The 22538-nt window shown below is 33.9% G+C and overlaps 1 protein-coding gene across 8 annotated transcripts in view; it reads left to right on the top strand.

Moving 5' to 3' along the window:
* Positions 1-22538, top strand: part of DCAF6 (DDB1 and CUL4 associated factor 6) — a 141763-nt gene that overhangs the window by 99268 nt on the left and 19957 nt on the right. For 7 of the 8 annotated variants that reach the window (XM_058540133.1, XM_058540129.1, XM_058540126.1 and 4 more), the window contains 4 exons: positions 4772-4889; positions 9398-9513; positions 10685-10771; positions 11006-11333. In XM_058540133.1, the coding sequence (XP_058396116.1) occupies positions 4772-4889; positions 9398-9513; positions 10685-10771; positions 11006-11333 (649 nt within the window). The remainder of the gene's footprint in view (positions 1-4771; positions 4890-9397; positions 9514-10684; positions 10772-11005; positions 11334-22538) is intronic. The other variant, XM_058540127.1, reaches the window with a different exon arrangement.

Raw genomic sequence — 22538 nt, 5'->3', positions numbered from 1 at the left:
ACTAATGTTGCAATTTAGTTTTGGCTTTCATAAAATAGTTAACTTCGATATAAAGTCATATTGCACTCATGAGAACACTCATTTTTAGAATAAAATGTTTTGCCTCACAGTCATCTATATGGCAGATAGGTGTTCTTTGTTAGATTCTCTACTCTAGCAACAGTTTCTCCGCTATGAATCAGAATATGCCTCCTTATACAAATGATTATAAGAACTGGATATCCAGTAGTCTGAGGTCTGCAGAAAAGTTGTAGATTCCTGACGTATAAAAATGGAAATTTTGCATTTGTCTAGAAATGATATTTGAGAAATTTGCCTTTTCTTCTATGTAAGCCAAGTAAGTTGGGGTGCAAAATTTGGGGAGACTTTATCATTGACGTGTCTACATTTTTTCAGAGGATTTCAGCATATATTTTGTTTCCTTTTAGATTTGATTTTTTTAAACATTTGGCATAATGGAATGAGAACTACTGATAAGTTCATTGTATAGTAGAAAATCCCTTAGGTAAAGAATATATTATTCTGTATGATTCACAGGTTATCTAAGCTACTATAGGTGATTAATGTGTGATTGCGCAGTTAGGAAAGTGACCCAGCAGCAGAGAAAATGTTGGGTGTAGGGGTTCTAAACAAATTATTGTGGCCATATTCTAGTTAATTATCATTCATTTTGAATACTTTGTTTAAATATACACATAGGATAGGTCTCCAGGGGTATCCTAGCTAAAAGTCCAGACATCCATATCAATATTTAGATGATATAGAAACCTAGTTACCAAGATAGCGTATTTTGTACTATTGTTAGCACACTTAATTTTTTTGTATGTCTTTGAGCATGTTTTTTTAGAACCACAAATGATTATAATTTCATAGTGAAAACACAGAGTATATGGTTTGAAAACATATGCATTACCAAAAAAAACATGACTTTGTGGTTCTTATGGGAAAGGCTTTGAAGCTATCTAATCAAGTTCAAAGAAATCGCTTTCAAATTATATTTCAACGCATTCTGAATTTTTTTCTTGAGCCAATGTACTAACCTGAAAGGGCTCTTATACCATTTCTGGAAAGGATTCTGGGTTTCCAGAATCTCATGTTATTGACTATTCACTTCTAACCCTGAAAAATAAAGTCTTTTACAGTATATTGTCTTGATTTTTATGTTATTACTGTGCTTCTGAAGCATGTGGTTTAAATAGGTGGTAGTTTGCCTTGATAGAGACCACTCTAAGCTACTAACATCATCAGTTTTTAATAATTATCATTACTAAGCAATATAGAATGGCTGTCTAAAAACTTAGCAGTGTTGGACAAAAATGATTTTTTTCCTACTACACTGCCCTTGTGCTGAGTGTACTACAGTTTAATTAATTTTATTTTCCTATAATGTTTTTAGAGGAAGAAGAAACAGTTCAGTCTCTAAGTGCCCTGGAAGAAGATACAGCGTAGTTTCCAAAATGACAATTTGGGCCACCAGAACTTTCATCAGTTATATTAATGTTGCTGATATGAATTGTATATCATTTCTGAGGAATAACAACACCAATAATTGATATTTCTTAATTAAAATAGTTATTTATTTAAGCAATCTCATTTTCTACTTTGTATTCAAGTTATTTCCAAGACAGTTTAGTAAATAGGAATTTCATATAGAAGGAAACTTAGGCAACTAGAAAAAGAAGTCTAGCTCATTATCAGTTTCATCATCTGTAAAATGGAGATGATCATATGTGCTACAAAGGTTTAAAAAAGGATACATACATATCCTGTGACATAGTAATGCTCAATAAATTTTGCTTATTATTATAATGGTGATTTCTATATAAAGTCATTTGTGTGTTTAGATGAAGTTCTAATTCTAAGGCTCTTAAATTAAAATCTACTTGTTAAGCAAAATATTTGAGTAATATATATTTGTGTATTATATAATTAAGGCTTTGAATAATACAGTTTTTAGAATGTGTTTGCTGATCCAACTTCTAACAAACAAAGCAGGTTAGGGAATATTAAAATGGCAACAAATGTTTTTTCAAATAAAGTAAAAATAAAACATTTAATTTTTTTTAGTTCTTTAAAGTAGATTTTTCTTTAGACATTTTTGTAGCTTAAAATATGTATTTTATCAGAAACAGATTGTGAACTAATTCACTAGTGAGCCGGGGATCTACATTTCTGAGAAAATTCAACCTGATAGGTTGTATATGCTCAAGAAGAGGAGTGTTAAACTAGGAAGAGTAGAAGGGAACAAGGCTAGGAGATGAATTCTAAACCTTGGATATATATGCCCATTGCTACCTCAGTTGGAGGAATCAGGTTTTGCATTGTGTAGTGTTTCTGCCAGACACTTTATTTATGTGCAGTCTACAAGGAGATAACTAGACTCAGGGGTCTGAAGTTTTTGTAGCTAACGAAGAGTGCATTCTATTTATATAGTGATGGGCCAATTTTGCACAAGGCTGGTGAGTTCATTAACAACTTAAATGAACAAATTCTATCATATAGTCATTTTATAAATTACATGAATACTCCTATGTTTTACATGATTTACACTATAGATTGTATTCATGAAAGATTAAATAATAACTTTGTAGTAGGTACTATAAGGAAGAAGCTTTTAATTAACATTGATCTTCTTGCTTTTCGGGGGTAGGGGTCCCGTATAAATTTAAATAAGCTGTATAAATTTAAATTCTGACCTCTTAACAGCCCTTTGTTTACTATATTCCTGTAGTCACAGCATGCAAGTACCTGTAACTGTCTCTTTAATTTTCCTCAAAAGGAAATTTTGATGTAGCATTTAAATTCCATAAGGCTTCTTATAACTTATGCTTCTATAACCAAGGTGGATCTAAGAAATTCAGTCCTGCAATTCTCTCACATCTGCTTTTGTTTTCTGTTCTTTCTTTACTTAAATAAATAACACAGCACTTTTTCAAGTGTTGTGAGAGAGAATGAAAGAACTAGCCCCAGTTCTGCCTCTTAGTTTCCTTGATCATTCAATCTTTCAGCTCTCTGTCCTCACCAATTCCAGATGCCTAAAGATGATCGTGACTTTGGCAGCAGTGGGACAAAAATTTCAGCAACATAACTAAAGAATAAAGGAAAACTATATGTGGACAAATGACTAACAAACAGCAAATTTTTCAAAGATGGTCAAGGGTAGGACAGATGTTTTAAAAGTCCTGCTCTTGATAATTTCATTTAAGCTAACGGTCTGTTAATTCAATTATTTTATCAGAATGCCGTTTGGTAAAATACCTCCTCTAAAACACTGAATGTAATACTGAATCTTTGAGTACTGTAATGGGTTGTTAATTTATTTTCAGCAGCTGTTTCTATCAAGGACGTAGTCATTACAAAAGTAGTACAGAAACAAAGTGATTTTACTATTTGGGAGGCCAGCTTTATAATTCTTTCACCTTTTATTTTCAAATAGTAATTCATGTTATAGGAGAGGATTCCTCATTAGTTAGAAGTGAAAATGTAAACAGATACTCCTGAGTTTTGTTATCAGCTTGACTTCTCATCTCATGAAGAAAATCCTTTTTCCTGCTGTTTCATATTTGAAGTCTTATTAATTGTTCTAACAGAAGTAGAACCGAGTTCTATGATATTCTCTTTAATAAGTCTCCAAGGTCTTCAAGAGGAATGCAAAAAGGATATAAGTCCTTCATTGCAATATAAAGTGGGCCTAATAACCACAAGCCTGAGTAATTGTGGTTTTATTAAGTTGTTATTGCTTTTGTTTGTTTTTTTCCCAAGACGGAAAGCTTGTTTTTAGTACTATTATATCACCTCTTGAACTGGTATGTCACAGAAGAGTTTTCTTTCTGCAAGCAACTGGCAGAAATGTTACATGTTTGATTATATAGCAATTTGTATTCCCTATGTATTTTAATGTTCCTCCAAGCTGTTATTCATATTTAATTTTGTCTTTGAATATCCATGTCCTTTTTTTTGGGGGGGGGGTAACTTTGAAGTGGTCTATATCAATTTCTGTAGAGTTCTTGATTTTATTTGCCATTTTACAAAGATTTTATACTTTGAGATACATATATATCATGGACATCACCTATAGACTCTTAAGGTGAAATTGCTATTTGCATAATTTAGTAAACAAATTTCTTGCAAGATTAGTCAGGAGAAGAAGAAATATAGCCAAATATATGATCTTATAACAAAGAGAGTTTTAGAAAATAAAAAAGCACAATAAATTTTCTTCTCCTCCACTCCCAGTAGAGTGCAGGCTGTAATCCCTCCCTAGATTATAAGTCTGTGCATTTGAACAAACAGAAGGAATTTGATAGCATTTAATTGCAGCAAAGTTTTTACTGAACAACTTCTTTTGGAGCCTTTGCATCTTACTTCTCAGTGTTTCTCAAGGAGCCAATGTTAGTTATTCTTGATGCTCTAGCAACGGAAGAATAAAATCATGAGGATTTCATTAAATAAAAGTACCAATTTGTAACGTATGTCATTGCATGTTAATATTCTTTGATTCCCAAACGACTAAATATGGTTCTCAAATGTGTGTGATTTCCATCTGAGTCAAAGGGAGTCATGTACACAAAGCTAGGATTTGATGCAATGCCACTTTGAAATATAAGAGTGTTTCTATAACACTTGTCTGTGAACTTTAAGTGAGAGCCGTAACAGATGTGAGAAAGAATTATGACAAGGACAACCTAATTTAAGTTTTATAACTTTTAGGAAATGTCATCTTTTTGTTGGTTTCAGAGACTTTTTCAAATGTTTTAAACACAATTTTCAGATAACAATAATGAAAAGCTGAGCCCCAAACCAGGGACAGGTGAACCAGTTTTAAGTTTGCACTACAGCACAGAAGGAACAACTACAAGCACAATAAAACTGAACTTTACAGATGAATGGTAAGTTAATACTTTTGTAAAGATGTTCTTAGCCATTTTGTAGGATTGTATTAGATGTTATTTTTAGCACTTCATCATCTTTATGTTTTTGTTTTGCTGTAATATATTGGTTCTCAAACTTGAGCATGCTTCAGAATCACTTGGAAAGTTTGTTAAAACATAGATTCCTGGCCCCTCTCCCAGAGTTCGGCTTGGGGTAAGGTCAGAATTTGTATTTCTAAAAACGTCCCAGGTGATGCTGATATTGCTGGTCCTGGGATAATCTTCTGATAGAAAATACAAAAGATAAAAATAATCACCTAAAGACCATTAGTGCAAAAATAACAAACCTAACATTTTGGAGCTTTTTACAGTCTTGGTGTATATAATAGTGTGTATATATATATGATTTTTGTTTTGAATTTTAAAACATAATTTTAATCATACTGAATATACCCTATTCACACCTACATCTATTTGACTTAACTTAAAATAAATATTCCTACATTACAACTTAGTTTTCATAAATATTATTTTACTAGCTGTATAATATTCCATCAAGTAGATGTACCATAGTTTACTGAACTGTTTCCCTTTAATTGGGTGGTGAATTTGTTTACCTTTTTTTAACCCAAAAAGCTATAATGAATATCTTTATTTACAAGCTTCTTCTACCTTTAAGATTATTGATTTGAGATATATTCCCAGAAATGAACTATATCTAGGTCAAAAGATATTGCCAAATTATTTTCAAAAGGATCTTCTGTCGTTACATTTCTACTAGCAGCATATGAAAGTACACATTTTGCTGTCTCCAGGCCAGTGTTCAATATATTCATTTATTTTTAACTTGTATATTTGATTTAAAAATAATATTTACTTTTGTTTAATTGATTACTAGTAAGTTGAACTTGAATGGTTGTATAAGTTCTCTTTAATGACATTTCTGATTGTATTTATTTCTCATTAATCTAGTTAAATCTTACATTTAAAAAAAATCAAGTTATGTGAGCTTCTTATATTTTTTCGCACTGTCTCATGGGCTTTTGCTTGAGACGGCTTTCAAAATTTTTTATTTAAATTTATTACTATTGTTATATTAATATATATAATATAATCTTAATATGTAATATAATTAATTATATATTAATATATACTATTAATATATAGTAATTATATTAATCATTTATAACATATTAATTATTATGTGTAATTAATATATTATATTAACATTTAATTGTATATTAATATATATTATATATTGGTATAATATATAATATATTATTTATATATAATATAGTTATATATTTATTAATATATAATTAATTATATGTTGATATATGATAGTAAATTTATTCCAATTCACTGGTTTCCATTTGTGTTTATGTGTGTATGTATTTCATATTAAAATCTTTAAAGAGGATTTTCAAATATTATTGAGTACCTTCTATGTTCCAGAGCTATTCTAGACACTGGGAATACATCAGTGAAAAAAATAGACAAAAAATCCCTGCCCTCTTGGAGCTTACATTCTAGGTGGAAGAAACAGGGAATAAACATATAGATAAGTGAATTGTATAGTATATTAGAAGGTACTAAGTGCTGTGGAAGAAAATAGAGTGGGTGAGGGTGATTGGGAGATCTAGGGAATGGGTAGGCATCATTGAGAAGATATGACATTTGGACAAATACTTGAAGGGTAAGAAGGAGTGAGCCATGCAGATACCTGGGGGAAGAGCATTCTAGGCAGAGAAAGCCAGTGCAAAGGCTCTGAAATCAGAGCAGACCTAGTATGTTCAAGGATCTCTAAGAAAACCAGTGTAGCTGGAGTGGAGTGAACAAAGGAGAGAGTAGTAGCAGAGAAGGTCAGCCAAGGAAGTCAGAAAGATATTTAAAAGGATAAAGGCTAACTCTGGTTGCTGTGTAGAGAATAGGCCATAGGTAGAAGCAGGGAGGCCAGTTAAAAGGCTATGGCAGTAAGCAAAGGTGACAGGTGTTGGTGTCTTGGACCACGGTGGGAGCAGTGGAGGTAGTAAGAAGTGATTGGGTGCTAGATGTATATTTGAAGGTGTAGTCAATAGAATTTCTTTATGAGCCCTAGTGTTTGACCTCAACTTTTTACAGTCGTGATATCTATGGCCCTTTTTCTTAATACATAATTTAAGATCATAGAAGATTGTCGTACTTATTCTTTTGTGTCTTTTCTATTCTGTTCTCATGTTTCTGTGTAGAAGGGGCTGATTTCTTATAAAGAATCTCATCTGAGCATTTTTTTAGAAAAAATCTTTAGTCTCACTTTTCTTTCGAATGCAACTTCCTTCTCTAAAAACCGACCATAAATTAAATTCTCATTCATCGGTTTCTTATTTCTTTATCAGAACAGTAATTAACTTTTTTCTGATTATGAGAGTATTCAATATTCATCATAAAAAAAAAATTCAATAAATGTTGCAGTCTTTTTCATCTCTGCCAGTGTGGTATCTTGCTTTTATTTTAGTTTCTTTGATGACAGATGGGGCAAAAGAGCACACTGACTAAGAGCTTGGACTCTGAACTTGAGCTGTTGAACCTCTCTAAAACTCAGGTTTCTCACTTGAAAACAGGCGTATTTAATAGAACCTACTTCAGAGGTTGTTGGGAAGATTTAATGAGATCATGCAGAAAAAGTACATAGCACTTAGCACATTGACTGGCACATGATAGGCCCTAAATAATTGTTAGCTACAATTATCATCTTTTGTAAATTGCCTTTCAGATCCTTTGCCCAGTTTTCTACTGTGATCTTTATCTTATTCTTGTTGATTTATAAGAGTTATTTTTTTATTATTAAATTAAGTGAGGATAATACCATTTGTCTTTCATTTTTTGCAAGTATTTTTCCCAGTTTGTTGTTTGTCTTTCAGTTTAATTATGGTAGTTTTGCTTTATAGTTTCAGCCTTTGAGCTCATGCTTAGAAAAGCCTTGTCCTTCCCAGGATTAGGGGAAAAGTTTCTTTGTATTTTCCTCTTGTATTTCTATGATTTTATATCAAAAATTCTGTGTTTAATCCTTCTACAATTTACTTTACCATAAACTGTGATGTAGAGCTTAATTTTTCTACATGGCTGTTCCTTTGTCCCAGTACCATTTATTGAACAATCTATTCATGTCTCTGTAATTTAAAATGCCATATTAACATGTGCTAAATATATTTACTTGGTTACTTTGTATTTTCTACTAATGGTTGTCTATTCCTATATCAATACCATAGTGTTTTAAATATCCTGTTATACACTGAGCATTTTATTGATGCCCATATTGTAGCTTTCTCAATGGAAGAAAAAAAGATTTATATATCACATTGGCCTCTGTTTACCAAAATTGCTATATATTTCTTTCTAGTTAAAAAAAAATACATAGTAATTGCAAAAAAATTCAGAATCTAGAGAAAAGTATGAAAAAATCACTTGCAATAATTCTACTGAGATGACACTTAACATTGGTACAGATTCTTTCTGACATTTTTCTTTGCATATATATGCATATGAATATACATTCTTTTTAAAAATATCTTACTATACTTGGATGTCCTTTTTTAAAAAAAAAAATCAAATTGACTTCTGCAATTAGCCTAAAAAGGTTTTCATAAAATCTTGGCAAAAAGTCCATGGTAATTTTCCTTGTTTATTGAGTCACTGCTATTTGTCTATAATTAACGTTTTTTAAGTTACTGTAACTCTTGTTTCTTTTTCTTGTTCCCATTTATCCTAAATTTAAGAAATTGTTGCGTTTCTGTGAATTTAATTTTAATCTTAGTCAGATTGTTATACATTTTCCTGTTTTCTTTCCCACTCAATCTCCTACTTACACATATGTGATGCCATGATTTGTCACAGAATATTCATTGAAAATTATCTATTTAAATTGGTATAGTATTCTGCTATTTCCAAAAATGCTAACAGTTATGGTCATCATCAGGTGGGTATTAAAATTAAAACAGAAAACATTATCCTATCCTTCTATAAAACTATGGTGCTCAGTCACCTGCTGTATTTGAGCAACAATCCAGAACGTGATCCGCAGAGGGCAGTTTGAAAGACCAAAGAAATGTCCAGACCTCTTTTCAAGTGTAAATTTAAAAAGTAGTGTAGACGACAAAGTCTAAAAGGGCATGTGATCAAAGTCTGTAAAAACCATTAAGGATTTGGATATGGTAAACCATCTGTAGTGAGGACAAGAGGGGAGACACTGTGATTAAGTTAAAATTCAATAGAGAGATGTGTAGAAATATATACCAGATCTTAGAAGAATCAAAACAGTGAAGAAGCTATCCTTTTGTGTTTTCAAATCTCTTTTTTAAGATTAAAGTGGGTTAGAATAGTCACCTTGATTATTAAAAGTGATGTTTTGCAAGTACTATTAAAGTAATCCTACATTTTATTTGTAGTCTGTTTTTGAGCTACTTCTCTAGTTGTATAATATAAAAACTATCCTAAAGTTCATACTTGTTAACTTCTTTATGGAACCACTTATCTTGTTTTGATGATAGGAGCAGTACTGCCTCAAGTTCTAGAGGAAATGGGAGCCACTGCAAATCTGAGGGTCAGGAGGAATCGTTGGTCTCACAGAGCTCAATGCAACCACCAGAAGGAGAGAGTGAAACAAGTAAGGGGTTACTTTGCTTTTGTCATTACAAAACCCCGATGTTGGATGTCCATCTGTTTTTCTCTTCCCTCGATGCTGCAGTTTTGTTTCTTGTTTTTAATAAATTACTTTCGCCTCTGTAGTCCAGCTATTACTATTGATAAACAAATAGCAGATGCAGAAGGTAGGGACGTTAAGGTTTTAAGATGAGGAGTCACAGTGAAGCTCAGTTTCCCTCTGCAGCCAAAATGGCCAGAATAGGTGATCATTGTACTGAAAATATGTGAGATGTAAATGTTAGTTTGAATTATCTTTGCCATTTTTATACCTAGCAGTGAAATTCACAGTATCTGTCTTGATGTTTTCAAAGAGTGTAAGTGGTTTATGGAGGGGAAGAAAAGGCATAAAATCTAAGCGGGTTAGGAGTGAATCCCATTTCATACAGGAAGTGCCATTTAGGGAATATTTCAGGACTCTTTCCTAGAATATTTTTATGTGACTATTATATGAAATTTAGTGTCAAGCACAGAGCCTGGAACACAGGAGATTTTCAATAAATATTTGATAAATGAAGGAATAAATGAATTCCGTTTTTTATTAAGTGAATAGTTAAAACCTCAGTATAACAGAGTTTACAAGAATTGAATATGTGTAAGACAACTGTCTGGTAAGCAGATGTCCAGTTAGGAGCAAAAAAACCTGATCCTTCATGAGTCTTAGAGTTAAATAGCAGAAATAAATATTTTCAATGGAGAAAACAATTTATGGTAGGGTCAACTTTGCTATTTGTTTGTGATAGTTCAGATTACACCAAATGCATGATGAAGGGGCAGAAAAATACTCAGTTTTAAGTTTAGATTTTGTAAAGTTTAGAAAAAAGCGAGATCAAGTAACGTTTGCTATGAGGGATAATCTAACCCAGAGATTCTTCACATGAAGTTCCTGAAGGCCCCTAGGCTTTGGGAAGAGTCAGTGGGCAGAACTGCACATCCCTTCCTGATAGCGTTTGTACAGTTTTGTGTGTACATACATATTTGCATTATACTGGGTGGAGGTTTTATCTGAGAGTCAAAAGTTTCTATGACCCCAAAAGGCTTATGAACTACTCATACATAGGAAAACTAAAGTATTAAATTGGTGTTTATTTTTCTAAACAGATTTGAATTTAATGATTATTTGGTTTATTTCCCAGAAGCTCCTGAAGAATCATCAGAGGATGTGACAAGATGCCAGGAAGGTACATCTGCAGAAAACATAGTTGAGGACCGTGTAGATGTAGGTGAGTTGTCTTGTGTTCTTTAAATAATTGCTTCATATAGGAAAATGAGAAGTCTTAATCTATGTTAGTCTCTCCAGAGTTAAAGGCCATTTCCAAATAGATGTGTTGTGGAATTTTCCTCTCCATATAGGGGAATTAGACTTTATATTAGAAAATGTCTGTGTCAGCTTTAAAGTTAGATTAATAATTAATGTTGCCGACATGACCAACTGTTACTACTTTATTTTCTGACAGCACAATCAGACAAGTTCACATCTGAGCCATTGGATTCCAGCTCAGGAGAAAGGAATGACTTTAATCTTGATAGCCCTTGTGGGGTTCCAGAAGAATCCACTTTGTCTGAAAAAGGCAAGGAACCAGGAACTTCAGATCAGACTAGCACTGAGAGTGCTTCCAATGCACCTACCACCAATCCTGAGCCTCAGTCACAAACAGAAGCCATTGGGCCTCTGGCTCGTGAGGAAACATCAGCCAGGGACTCTGCTCTCCAGGACACAGATGACAGTGACGATGACCCAGTCCTGATCCCAGGTGCAAGGTATCGAGCAGGACCTGGTGATAGGTTGGTAAATTTTTAGTAACCATGAGCTATAAAAAATATAATTTACAAGGCTTTGTTTGAAATCACGTAAAGGAGTCTCTCCATTTTTGATGGCTGCTTCCTCTAAGGGTGTCTTAGTCATATAACTCACAGAATTTCTTAAACTGTAAATGGTTTCACATATTACATTCTTTGAACAAACTGTGCATTAAGAGGGGAATAAAAAGTCTCATTGCTTTGTATCTCCAGCACTGAGGCTTGTTCCTCAATTTACAGATCAAGAGAAAGGAATGTTGAGAATGCCCAACAGGTTATTTATGAAGTCGGAGTTATATTTAGCTGTCAGATTGCTCTGTAGACGTCCTGGTCTTTATCAGTTTTGTTTTGTTTTTTTAATGTTCAGTTTTTCTGCTTTTCTATTGACCCTGGATTAAGGTAGTGTGATAGTAGTTCTCTTTTTGAGAACATTATGTTTTTCTTTGATTTCTACTAAACTTAGTAACTCAATTTAGAAAATGAGAAGTTTTACCAAATAACAAATATTGTGACTACAATAAAGAATTGAATTGCTAGCATGTTCATATACTTTTCCCATTTTTCATTTTATGTGATCATAGGGATATATTTTATTTTTTAGTAGATAAAATAGACACGTTAAAGTATCTTGCATTCCATACTTTTCAAAAACTGTTTCTACAATTAGTGCCATCGTATCTCATTGTAAGTTCTGTTCTCTTTCAGAGAATCAAATTTTATCTTTAAAATCATAGCTCACACAGGAGTGAAGAACTATTTCACATATTTCTGTGCTCAATATATTGCTATTTGTAAACTATTCTGACATTTCTGTCAAGTGAAAAATATAATGAATAGATTAATTTACCATTAAGGAATGTCACTGTTGTCTAATGATCAAGAGCATAATGACTTAGGTTTGAATCCTAGTTTTACCACTTATCAGCTATATTTCATCATTCAGTTTACTTAATGTCTCTTTAAGGTTCAGTTTCCTTGTCTATAAAATGAGGTTATGATTATCTAGAATTGTAAGAATTAAAAAGAAATCTATCAGTTGATCAATCATAGGGCCTATCTCACATTGAAATCACTAAATAAGTGATAGCTGTATTAGACAACCAGGATATTCTGTGTGGCTACTTAGAGTTAAAAACCAATTCCAGTAAGAATGGCTCTAGGGATAAAGATGAACAGGGAACAAGCAAAAATCCTCAACAGTGTAGCTTACGGTTCAGTGAAACTCCTTAACTATGAAAGGATATATATCTTCCTTTAGTCATATTTAGTCAAAGTGTTTACTTTGCAATGGCACCATTTTTAAATGTAAAGGAAGTAATATTTCCCTATATTTGTACTTAGAGATTAATCAAACATCTCTCTTTACTTGCCACACATTAGTCTTCAGCATTCTCTCTATATATTTTAGACAAGTAAAACTTAGTTCAATTTCTTTCCATACCCAGAGGGAGCCCCTTAGAATATCAGTACCACTTGATGTATGCAGATAAGGTTAGCAAGCATAGCACAATGAAAATCACATTAATGGTTTCTAAAACTCAGGGTGGAGAGCTAGATATATAATTATTTTAAGCTTGTACATTTATGGCCTTCTTTTTATATAAGTGAACATATGTCCTTGTTTTTTTCCTGTACTTACATAGCTAAAAATGATACTAAGGTCATAATTGAAAATAAAATTTACGTATCCACTTCCATTAAAATGCACCATATCACTTTCAAGTCTTGTTTAAATAAGAAATTATATATTTTTAATAGATATTAGTTGCAAAAAATCATAATTATTTAGCATCTTCTATCCAGACTAATTGTAACACTTTTATACCAAGCCTGCTTTATAGCTGAGGAAACTGAGGTCCTAAGCAGAGGTTTGGTGTATTTTAGACCTAAGGAGAATTTTTTTTTTAAACACAATAGTATAACATCAATGAGAAAGAATTTGGGGGAAGAGTGGGTCATAGAGAATCCAGAACTTTTTGTGGTATATTATCCTTAGTTTGGAGATATTACCAGAAGCTATAATATCTTTCTATTGAGCTTTTTCATTTTCATAATACTTAGATGATTTAAATGTTTTAAGGATTCTCCTAGGTTTTAGATCTGCCACAGAGTTGGCACCTGATAGCCCCATTGACCCAAGAAACCCAGGTGCTGAACTAGAATAGCAGGATATTTTAGAGGAGAGATGATCAGGGCAGCAGCTTGGAACTGACCCCACTTCCTGCATGTACTCTTGAATTCATACTCTCATGGTTGGATCCAGATTTGAAACCACCTCTGGGTCTACATTTGCTTCCTTGCTTTTTTTTTTTTTTTAGCTCAATATTATTTAATATTCTGTATACTCAGTTTAGGTATTTAGCCTTAGTTTGTCCCATATTATTTTGTTTTATTCTATAGGACATAGTAGTAAACTTACTGAAGAATAGCACAAGAATAATAAAATTCTTACTCTTTGAGAAACTTAATAATTTATTGAATAAGAGAGGACAATACACAAGCCATTTATATACAAAAATGTATATACTGAGATGATGCTAAAGTGATTATAGTGACTGTTTCACAGTTATATCAATTTTTCTTTGAAATTTGCATTATTCTTTGCTAGTTCTTTACCAGAAATTTGTAAATGGTGAAAATCTTCCTTCTGACTTTTATCTAGATAATTTTTAATAGTTCCTAACTTCCTTAGCACCATCTTGATTAAATCCTGAACTACCTATGTAAAGTGTACTTTTAATATTTCTGCACCTTTCTAAGGACTTTTCATCCTTGAGACTACTGCCCATTTATCTTACTTCTAAATTTGGAGGAATACATATGTTGACTTTTATTCTACAGAGAGAAAGTTTAAGAAATTTTGCTTCTTAAGGGTATGAAAAGAATCATTTACCAGCTTGTAAGTAGGCATAAGATTTTTGAGAATTTCTCTTTCCAAAGGACAAAAGATTCCAAAGCTCTACGGTAAAAATCCTACCATTTGGTTCTTAGAGTCTAAGGATACATTTCACACTTGGATGAAGTGCCCAACTGAAAGGATGCATGTCTTAGAGGTCCCTCCTTGCTGCCATTTGAGAAGCCCAGTGAAGATTAGTTTGTTAGGGCAGAGAAATGGCCCCAAAATTAAAAGTGGTAAAAGTATATACTTGGATCCATACTTTAATTTGTATGAAGAATTACATACTGGATCTCATAGTTGTTTTTGCCCCAAATTGAATTTTTAAAATGAAACCTAAAAAGTTTATGGCTAAGCCATTTTTGACATCCATTTAATAAAAATATCAAAACAGCTCTTTGTAATGCAAAGTAATGACTTCTTTTTAAAGATTTACATTCTTATAATTTGGTTAAATAAATATGACCCAGGTTTTCACTTTTGGGCTGAGATCAAGCATGATAAGGAAATGTCTTAGAAAATAAAGGCCTTAACAACTAACGTAGATATTTTAAAATGGAATGCTCCTATTAACTATAGCTAGTCTCAGTATAAATACAACTGGGACTCTGTATAGCAGAGGTCAGCAGACTTGTTCCTAAAAAGCCAGACAGTAAATATTTTAGGCTTTGCTGGCCAAGAGGCAAAATGGAAGCTATTATGTAGGTACTTATATAACCATTTAAAATGTAACCAAATAGACAGTTGGCGAGATTTGGCCCAAGAGCCATAGTTTGCTGATATAGTAAATCAGTCTTATAGAGAGAAACCGAGCTATAGTCTATGGTAAAATGCCTCTACTGGTAGATGTCCGAAGTTTAAAACAATGGAATCTATGAATCACCACATACTTGGTTCCCTTTAACGTTGTCTAGGGCAAGAACTTAGAACGTTAAATGGAAACTAAATTGAAGGAAGAAATAATCAAACATATACTTTCTTTTTTTTTTTTAATATTTTATTTATTTTATTTTTTTCCCCCAAAGCCCCAGTAGATAGTTGTATGTCATAGCTGCACATCCTTCTAGTTGCTTTATGTGGGACGCGGCCTCAGCATGGCCGGACAAGCGGTGTGTCGGTGTGCGCCCGGGATCTGAACCCGGGCCGCCAGCAGCGGAGCTCGAGCACTTAACCGCTAAGCCACGGGACTGACCCTCAAACATATACTTTCTAATCCTAGTATTTAAAAAACAATAAGGGAAAGTCATGTGTGTATCCCTTAGTGATTTTATATACTGGATTTAGAAACATAAACACGTGCCCTCGAAATGAAAGGCAAGTGGTCAGGTTTTTTATTTAGATGGTCTTTATATAAACTGTTTTCACAGTGCCAAATCCATCTTACAATAAATGGTATGATGGCCTGTCTGGTAGCTCTTCCTCTTGCCAAACCCAAGATGATTTTTGCTCTCTAAAGAAAGACAAGCTTCTAAGTAAGTTTCCTGAAGAAGTCCTCACATAGTCCTGAATAGTTTTTAGTTATAGACTCAATTAATATACTCTAAAGATTTTTTCTGTGAAGATTCAAGATATTAATCCTATATTGCCTGTTAATCACTTCTTTAAAGTATTTCTAATTTGCATAGAAATTTGGTTCTATTTACCTACTCTGGACTCTGGAACATAGCTTTCATTTTTAAAGCCAAAATTCTTTGCATACTATAAATTTGCCACCATCTTTCTAGTCATCATTATTTCAGTATTTCTAATGATTCAAGTTTATTCTTTATTAAAGAAAATTGCATAGGAAAAAAAAGTAATCATAGAGAAAGAACTGAACACTTAGGGAGTTAAAAGCTCTGTTATTCTTTGCTTGCTTGTTATATAGTCTTATGGTTAGAACAAATGAGTCAGCTCAAGGCTTAATTATTTATTTCCCAAAGAGCAACTCAGCCCTGAGGAGCATAATATGGGTGTTCCCAGTGGATGGTATTGATACCACGAGTCAGTACCTTTCCCTAGCTCTGTGACAGGGTTAGGTTCTAATCTGTTTAAAAGATAAAAGGCATTAAGTGCAATATCTTCCGTCTAATAGATCTTCAATGAGTGTTTCTGTTTCCTTAATTTCTCATACACGTTGAGTTGAATGTCATATTCTCACATAATACCCTAAACCACAAAGGGAAACAAAATTGTTTTAGATTTAAATGATTGATGATAAAAGTGGTGACCGTAATGCTTTAAATATTTGGTTCTTTGAAGTCTTTGTGAGTGACTTTAGTTATTGTGTTCCCTTCACTAGATTTAATATCAGAGGAACAACAATAGGTGATAGAATAATGAGGTAATTCAGTATGTTCCTTCATTATTTTATTTTTCTTTATGATGAATTTGCCAGGTCCTCTTTTTCCACAGCTAACCACCTTTCCTATTAACAGTTAATACTTCTTTGAACTTACTGAGCTCTAAGTGCTAAGCATTGTAAAGCAGGTTGCTTTTCACAACTGTATTTAGCTGCATGCACTGCATGGGAATAGAATGAAAAGAAACTTCCTGTGTGCAGATATAACTGATGTTCACTTCAGGTGTGTTATATGACAAAGTAATTGTAATCTGAAATGATGTACTTTAAATATTGGTTACTTGCTTTGAATATTTTGTTGAAGAATATAACTTATGTGTTTTTAAAACTTGATTGGGAATACAATTAGCAACTTTTTGTTATTATTCACATATACTCATTTTCCTTCAGGTCAGGAACTAAAAATGGACTTGTCTCATTCTGTGCATAGGTTTACGATTCTGATTTTTTAATGAAAGCTGTCTTCTTATAAATAGCTTAATAACTTAAGAATATCACACATAAAAATGATATATATAACTCTTAAACACTTCTGTAATTTGAAGACTAACAATGGGGTACATTTTAAAATATAACTTTAAAGTGAACCTCAATCTCCATTATTCATCTATCCAAAACCTAGTTTACTGACAAAATCGACTTTGTACCTAATTCTAATGGCACATGTGTTATTTTACCATTAGTTTCTAAAACAAAGTGGAATATAAAACATAATATATAGCAACAATCAGGAATGTAAAATTGGTGGAGTTCCCCATTGGGAATAATAATGAAATAAGCTAAAAAATATTGTCGATGTATAGAAATTCCTGGTCAAGGCCCATTCGCATGAGGATTCCCATGGTAAAGTCTCAAAATTGTTTTGTGCTGGTTTTTCTAGGCTGTTTTAACATTAAGGTATATTTGAAGTAACTTTTTGCAAACTAGTCTGTTGTTAGTTATCACTTTCTAATTAAATGAAGTAAAATGGAATTTGTTTCAGAGCTTTTTTTGTTTTCTGATTTATACTTTATTTATCTCAAGTACTCAAAGTCAGTTTCTGCTTTTACAGTGAAGATTGCAACTAAAAAGTACCATGTTGCTTTAAGTGAGTTATAGAAAAGCTAAAATATTGAAATGGAGATTATTATGAACTAGTAAACAGTGGTAAAACAAAATGTGACACTTATCTTCCCTTAGAGTGAATGAGCTTAGACTCATTCTTCTCTACCTCAGTTATTTCTTTCTGGGGAAATTTCTAATTATAAGGCAGTTTTTCCTGACACCAAACACATTTAATCTGCTTTCCCTTTTAGTAATTGAGGATCCTTAAGGAATGTAAACTTCTGCTTAAAATAAACCAAATTAGGGGGCCGGCCCAGTGGCGCAGCACTTCGGTGCGCGTGCTCTGCTTGGGCCGCCTGGGGTTCGCAGGTTCAGATCTGGGTTCGCAGGTTCGGACCCCGGGCATGGACCCGACGCACCGCTTGTCAAGCCATGCTGTGGTGGCGTCCCATATAAAGTAAAGGAAGATGGGCACGGATGTTAGCCCAGGGCCAATCTTCCTCAGCAGAAAAAGGAGGATTGGCATTGGATGTTAGCTCAGGGCTAGTCCTCCTCACAAAAAAAAAAAAAAAAAAATTAGAAAAATGAAATTATCACACATGATTCCCTCTAGTGCTCATATAGCCAGTCTTCATTAGGGACTGTCCTGTAGTGTTTTGTCAATGTCTCTTATTATAATCTGCTGAGATTCTGAATGATAAGTGCCCTATTATCTATTTCTGTGAATAATAAATAAAATGATAATCACCTCGTACTCTTCACTCAACTATTACCTCATCACCTCTCACTCAGTCTCCTATTTAAATAGTCAGCCAACTCCTTCCAGTCTATGTCCGTCTTCAGGTCCTCTTTCAGTGGTTCTCCATTGCCCATGATATAGAAGAACTCCAGCTTCTTTGCCTGTTCTGTAGGGCATTCTCTGTTATGGCTGCTGCCAAGGATTACTCGTAGTCTCTACGTCAGCCATATTTGGAGTGTCTCTGAATACACTTTATGCCTCATGTCTTTACTTACTCTGTGCCCTCTAACAGAAATGACCTCCTACTACCATCATTTTGACCACCTCATCTTTCAACATTCATGTTAACTGCTGCTTCTTGAATCTTTTCCTGGCCCATATATTTCGTAATCCCAAGCAGGACTGAACATTTCTTCTCTGTACCCTTATGTACATCTATTATGCTACCTATAATACTTTATTGCATATGTATATGTATATGTTTCCCTATATAAGATGCAAGCATCTTTAAGGCCAGCATAATACATACATGCATATATAAATAAAAGTTGGCAAAGAAGACACCTTTTTACCTAAAACTCTAGCTAACTAAATTTTTATTCATATTTCCTTTGATCATCTGGCTTATTGTTTTCTTCCTCTGCTTCATAAAACTTGAAATAAATGAAAAGCTATGAATTACTGTTTCAGGGGTCCCATGACCTCCCCACACATTTGATGACTTACTAGAAAGACTCGTAGAACTCAGGGTTACTTATAACCATGGCTTTAGTTTATTTTGGCAAGGGAAAAAGACACATCAGACAAAGTCTGGAAGAATCCAAGCATACGCTTCCAACATTCTCCCTCCTGGAATGGGCAGTATAAGATGCTCCTTCCTCCAGCAATAAAATGCAGTAACACTTGTGTAGTGTTTCTGCCCAGAGAAGCCTGCTTAAGACTCAAAATGCAGCATTTTTGTTGGGGGCTGGTCATGTAGGCAGTCTCTGCACCCAACCACAGCTACCTAAATTCTAGGCTCAGAAGGAAAGTAGGTGTTCACCATATATCACATTATTTGTATAGACCGTCTAGGCAAGCAGGTACATCAGGACTCAATGTACTAGGGAGGCAGAACAATGCAGGTTCCAAAAGTCAAGTTCTTGGACACCAGCCAAAGGCTTGCCTTGGAAGCAGAACTTTCCAAAGACAGCAGCATTAGGGCTTGCTACCCTTTACCTTTGTTTACTAACACAGTGTGAGGCAAGGAATCCAGTTTCTCCCTCCCACCACTCCCCACCCCAAAAAAGGAGCAGAAGCAGAAAGATACTCTGGTCCACCTCTCTTATTTCAGATACTCATGAAGATATGTGTCAAAATGACTGAAATTCCAATCTATAGACCTTTCTTGTTGATTACAATAGATGACTTAGTAACACTAACATGGCTTTTACTATAAACAAGTGCTTTAAAACACTTAAAAATGTTATTTTTTAAAAAACAACATCTTTTATAAACTCTTGTTCATAGATTCATTTGGACAGCAAGCATTTTTTTTAATTGATAATTTAAAGGTAAATTTGAGCTTAACTCTGAATAATCACAAATTCTAAATTTGGAGATTCAAATCAATGAGGTTTTCTTTTCTAAAAACCAATAAGTCATTATAAGAAGAATGTATACATAGTGTAAATTAAAAGAACTTACAGTTTTTGAACTTGGTATACTGAAGAACAGTGGTATTCAGAGTTATAATGAGCATTTCCAATGAGGCATAAATAAATAGAATTTAAACTTATTCTTTGGTTTTAATATCTTTCTCTTTTCTTAATTATGCCTAGGGAATGTTTATTTGACACATACCCATAGCAACTTTGGTTCTTATACCAAAATTATATAGCTGTTCTAGAAATAGAGACGTAGAAATGTAATAATTATTGCAGAAACTCTCTTGTTGCAGAGGGACTAGGGGGATTGAGAATAGATTCCCTATGTTTATAAAAACCTAATTTTTCAATCTTTGAATGGAAAAAAATCAAGCTCAAGTTTTGTAAAACACAAACTCTATTTTAAGATGGAAGAATTTAATTATGAGATTAGGAAGATGGGGGTTCTGATACTCTACAATGAGGTCACACAATTTGGGGCATACTACATTGTGTATACCTCTTTTTGAGACTCAAAAATACATTAGCATAATAAAGCCTCTGAGAAAACTTGCACTAAAGAAAGCTGTTTAACTTATTTAATCCATTATTTTCCACTTTTATTTGAACACAAACCTATTTTGTAGAATACCTAGGAACACCCCACAGTTTGGAAAATGCTCTTCCAGATCGTTCCAGTTTATATTCATAATTGTGAGTATCGAGTTCATTAGATACCTGGTGTAGGAGACTTTTTGACTTCAGTTTAGTGTTTCGCACCCGCACTGTAAGGAATTTCTTTCTACGGGTAAATTCAAAATTCACCTGCTATAATTCTAGTCATGTCTTCATGTTCTATCCTTAGTACAGTTTCCTGTGCTAAATCCTTGGGTTTCCTTTCTTTTATATTAACCTCCTTTGGCTAACTGAATTACCCCTTAAGTCATTTAATTTCAGGTTAAGTAAATCAGGTCTTGCCTAGTCTTTAAGCCATTTTTTCTACCCTAAAATTTCTTTGTTCTCCTGCAAGCTAGTTTAATAATACCAGTAATATCAATTAATTTGTACTACTCTAGCTATATGTAATGGTGTTTTGTAAAATGATTTACCTTGTTGAAAACAATAGGCAAAGTAATTCATATTTTATGTTTGTAGTGCTATTAAATGAATTTCTCCTTATATTTTATCCTGGTTCGTTAACTACTAAATGTGCCAATTTAGTATTTTTTAAAAATAGGAGTGATAGATCATTTAGAAACACAATTTTGTAGGATATGCAATATTAAAAATAAAATATAGGGGGTCCGGCCTGGTGGCATAATGGTTAAGTTCATGTGCTCCGCTTTGGAGGCTGGGGGTTTGCAGGTTCGGATCCCAGGCGCGGACCGATGCACCACTCATCAAGCCATGCTGTGGCAGCATCCCATATACAAAATAGAGGAAGATGGGCACAGATGTTATCTCAGGGCCAATCTTCCTCAGCAAAAAGAGGAAGATTGGCAACAGATGTTAGCTCATGGCCAAACTTCCCCACAAAAAAATTAGAAAATAAAATATAGGGGCCGGCCTGGTGGCATAGTGGTTAAGTTCACTCGCTTCATTTCAGCGGGCCAGGTTTCACGGGTTCGGATCCCAGGCTCAGACCTGTGCACTACTTATCAGGCCATGCTGTGGTAGGTGTCCCATATATAAAGTAGAGGAAGATGGGCACGGATGTTAGCCCAGGGCCAATCTTCGTCAGCAAAAATGGGAGGATTGGCGACAGATGTAAGCTCAGGGCTAATCTTCCTCACCAAAAAAAAAAAAAAAAAGACACTCAGGGAAGAAAAGATAAAATGTAAAGTCAGAAATCTAGGTTTTATATTCTTAGGTAAATTTCACGCCCTTCAGATTCTCTCTGCATTTTTTTTTTATTATTTTATTTTTATTTTTTTGTGAGGAAGATCAGCCCTGAGCTAACATCTGCCAATCCTCCTCTTTTTGCTGAGGAAGACTGGCCCTGGGCTAACATCCATGCCCATCTTCCTCCACTTTATATGGACACCGCCACGGCATGGCTTGCCAAGCCGTGCGTCGGTGTGCGCCTGGGATCCAAACCAGCAAACCCTGGGCCGCCGCAGCGGAGCGCGTGCACTTAACCGCTTGCGCCACCGGGCCGGCCCATCTCTGCCTTTTTTTACCATCTATTAAATGCTCTCTCCCAAATAGAATAATAGCTGATACCTTGAGATGTTTTTGTTGTTACTTTGAAATTCCTGGATGAATCAATTTTGTATTTTTTATTTTATTCATTGAATAAATCTGTGACCCTGTAGTGGATGCTGGCGATATAAGTATGATGAAAACACAGCCTCCATGAGCTCGCAGTGTAGTGGGATACATAGACACATATAAATAATCACAACACAGTCATAGCAATGATAGAGCTTTGCATAGGCAGTGGGAGAATTTAGGGCTCCTAACCTAATTTGAGGAGGGGGAGAATTGTATTTTTATAATTCTAGGTTTGTGACACAGTGTCACTGTTGATTCATGGTTGGCTCCT

Source organism: Diceros bicornis, chromosome 4, assembly GCF_020826845.1.
Source record: "Diceros bicornis minor isolate mBicDic1 chromosome 4, mDicBic1.mat.cur, whole genome shotgun sequence".
NCBI classification, from domain to species: Eukaryota; Metazoa; Chordata; class Mammalia; order Perissodactyla; family Rhinocerotidae; genus Diceros; species Diceros bicornis.
The sequence above is the reverse complement of the archived record's forward strand: the minus strand, read 5'-3'. Positions and strand labels throughout refer to the sequence as shown.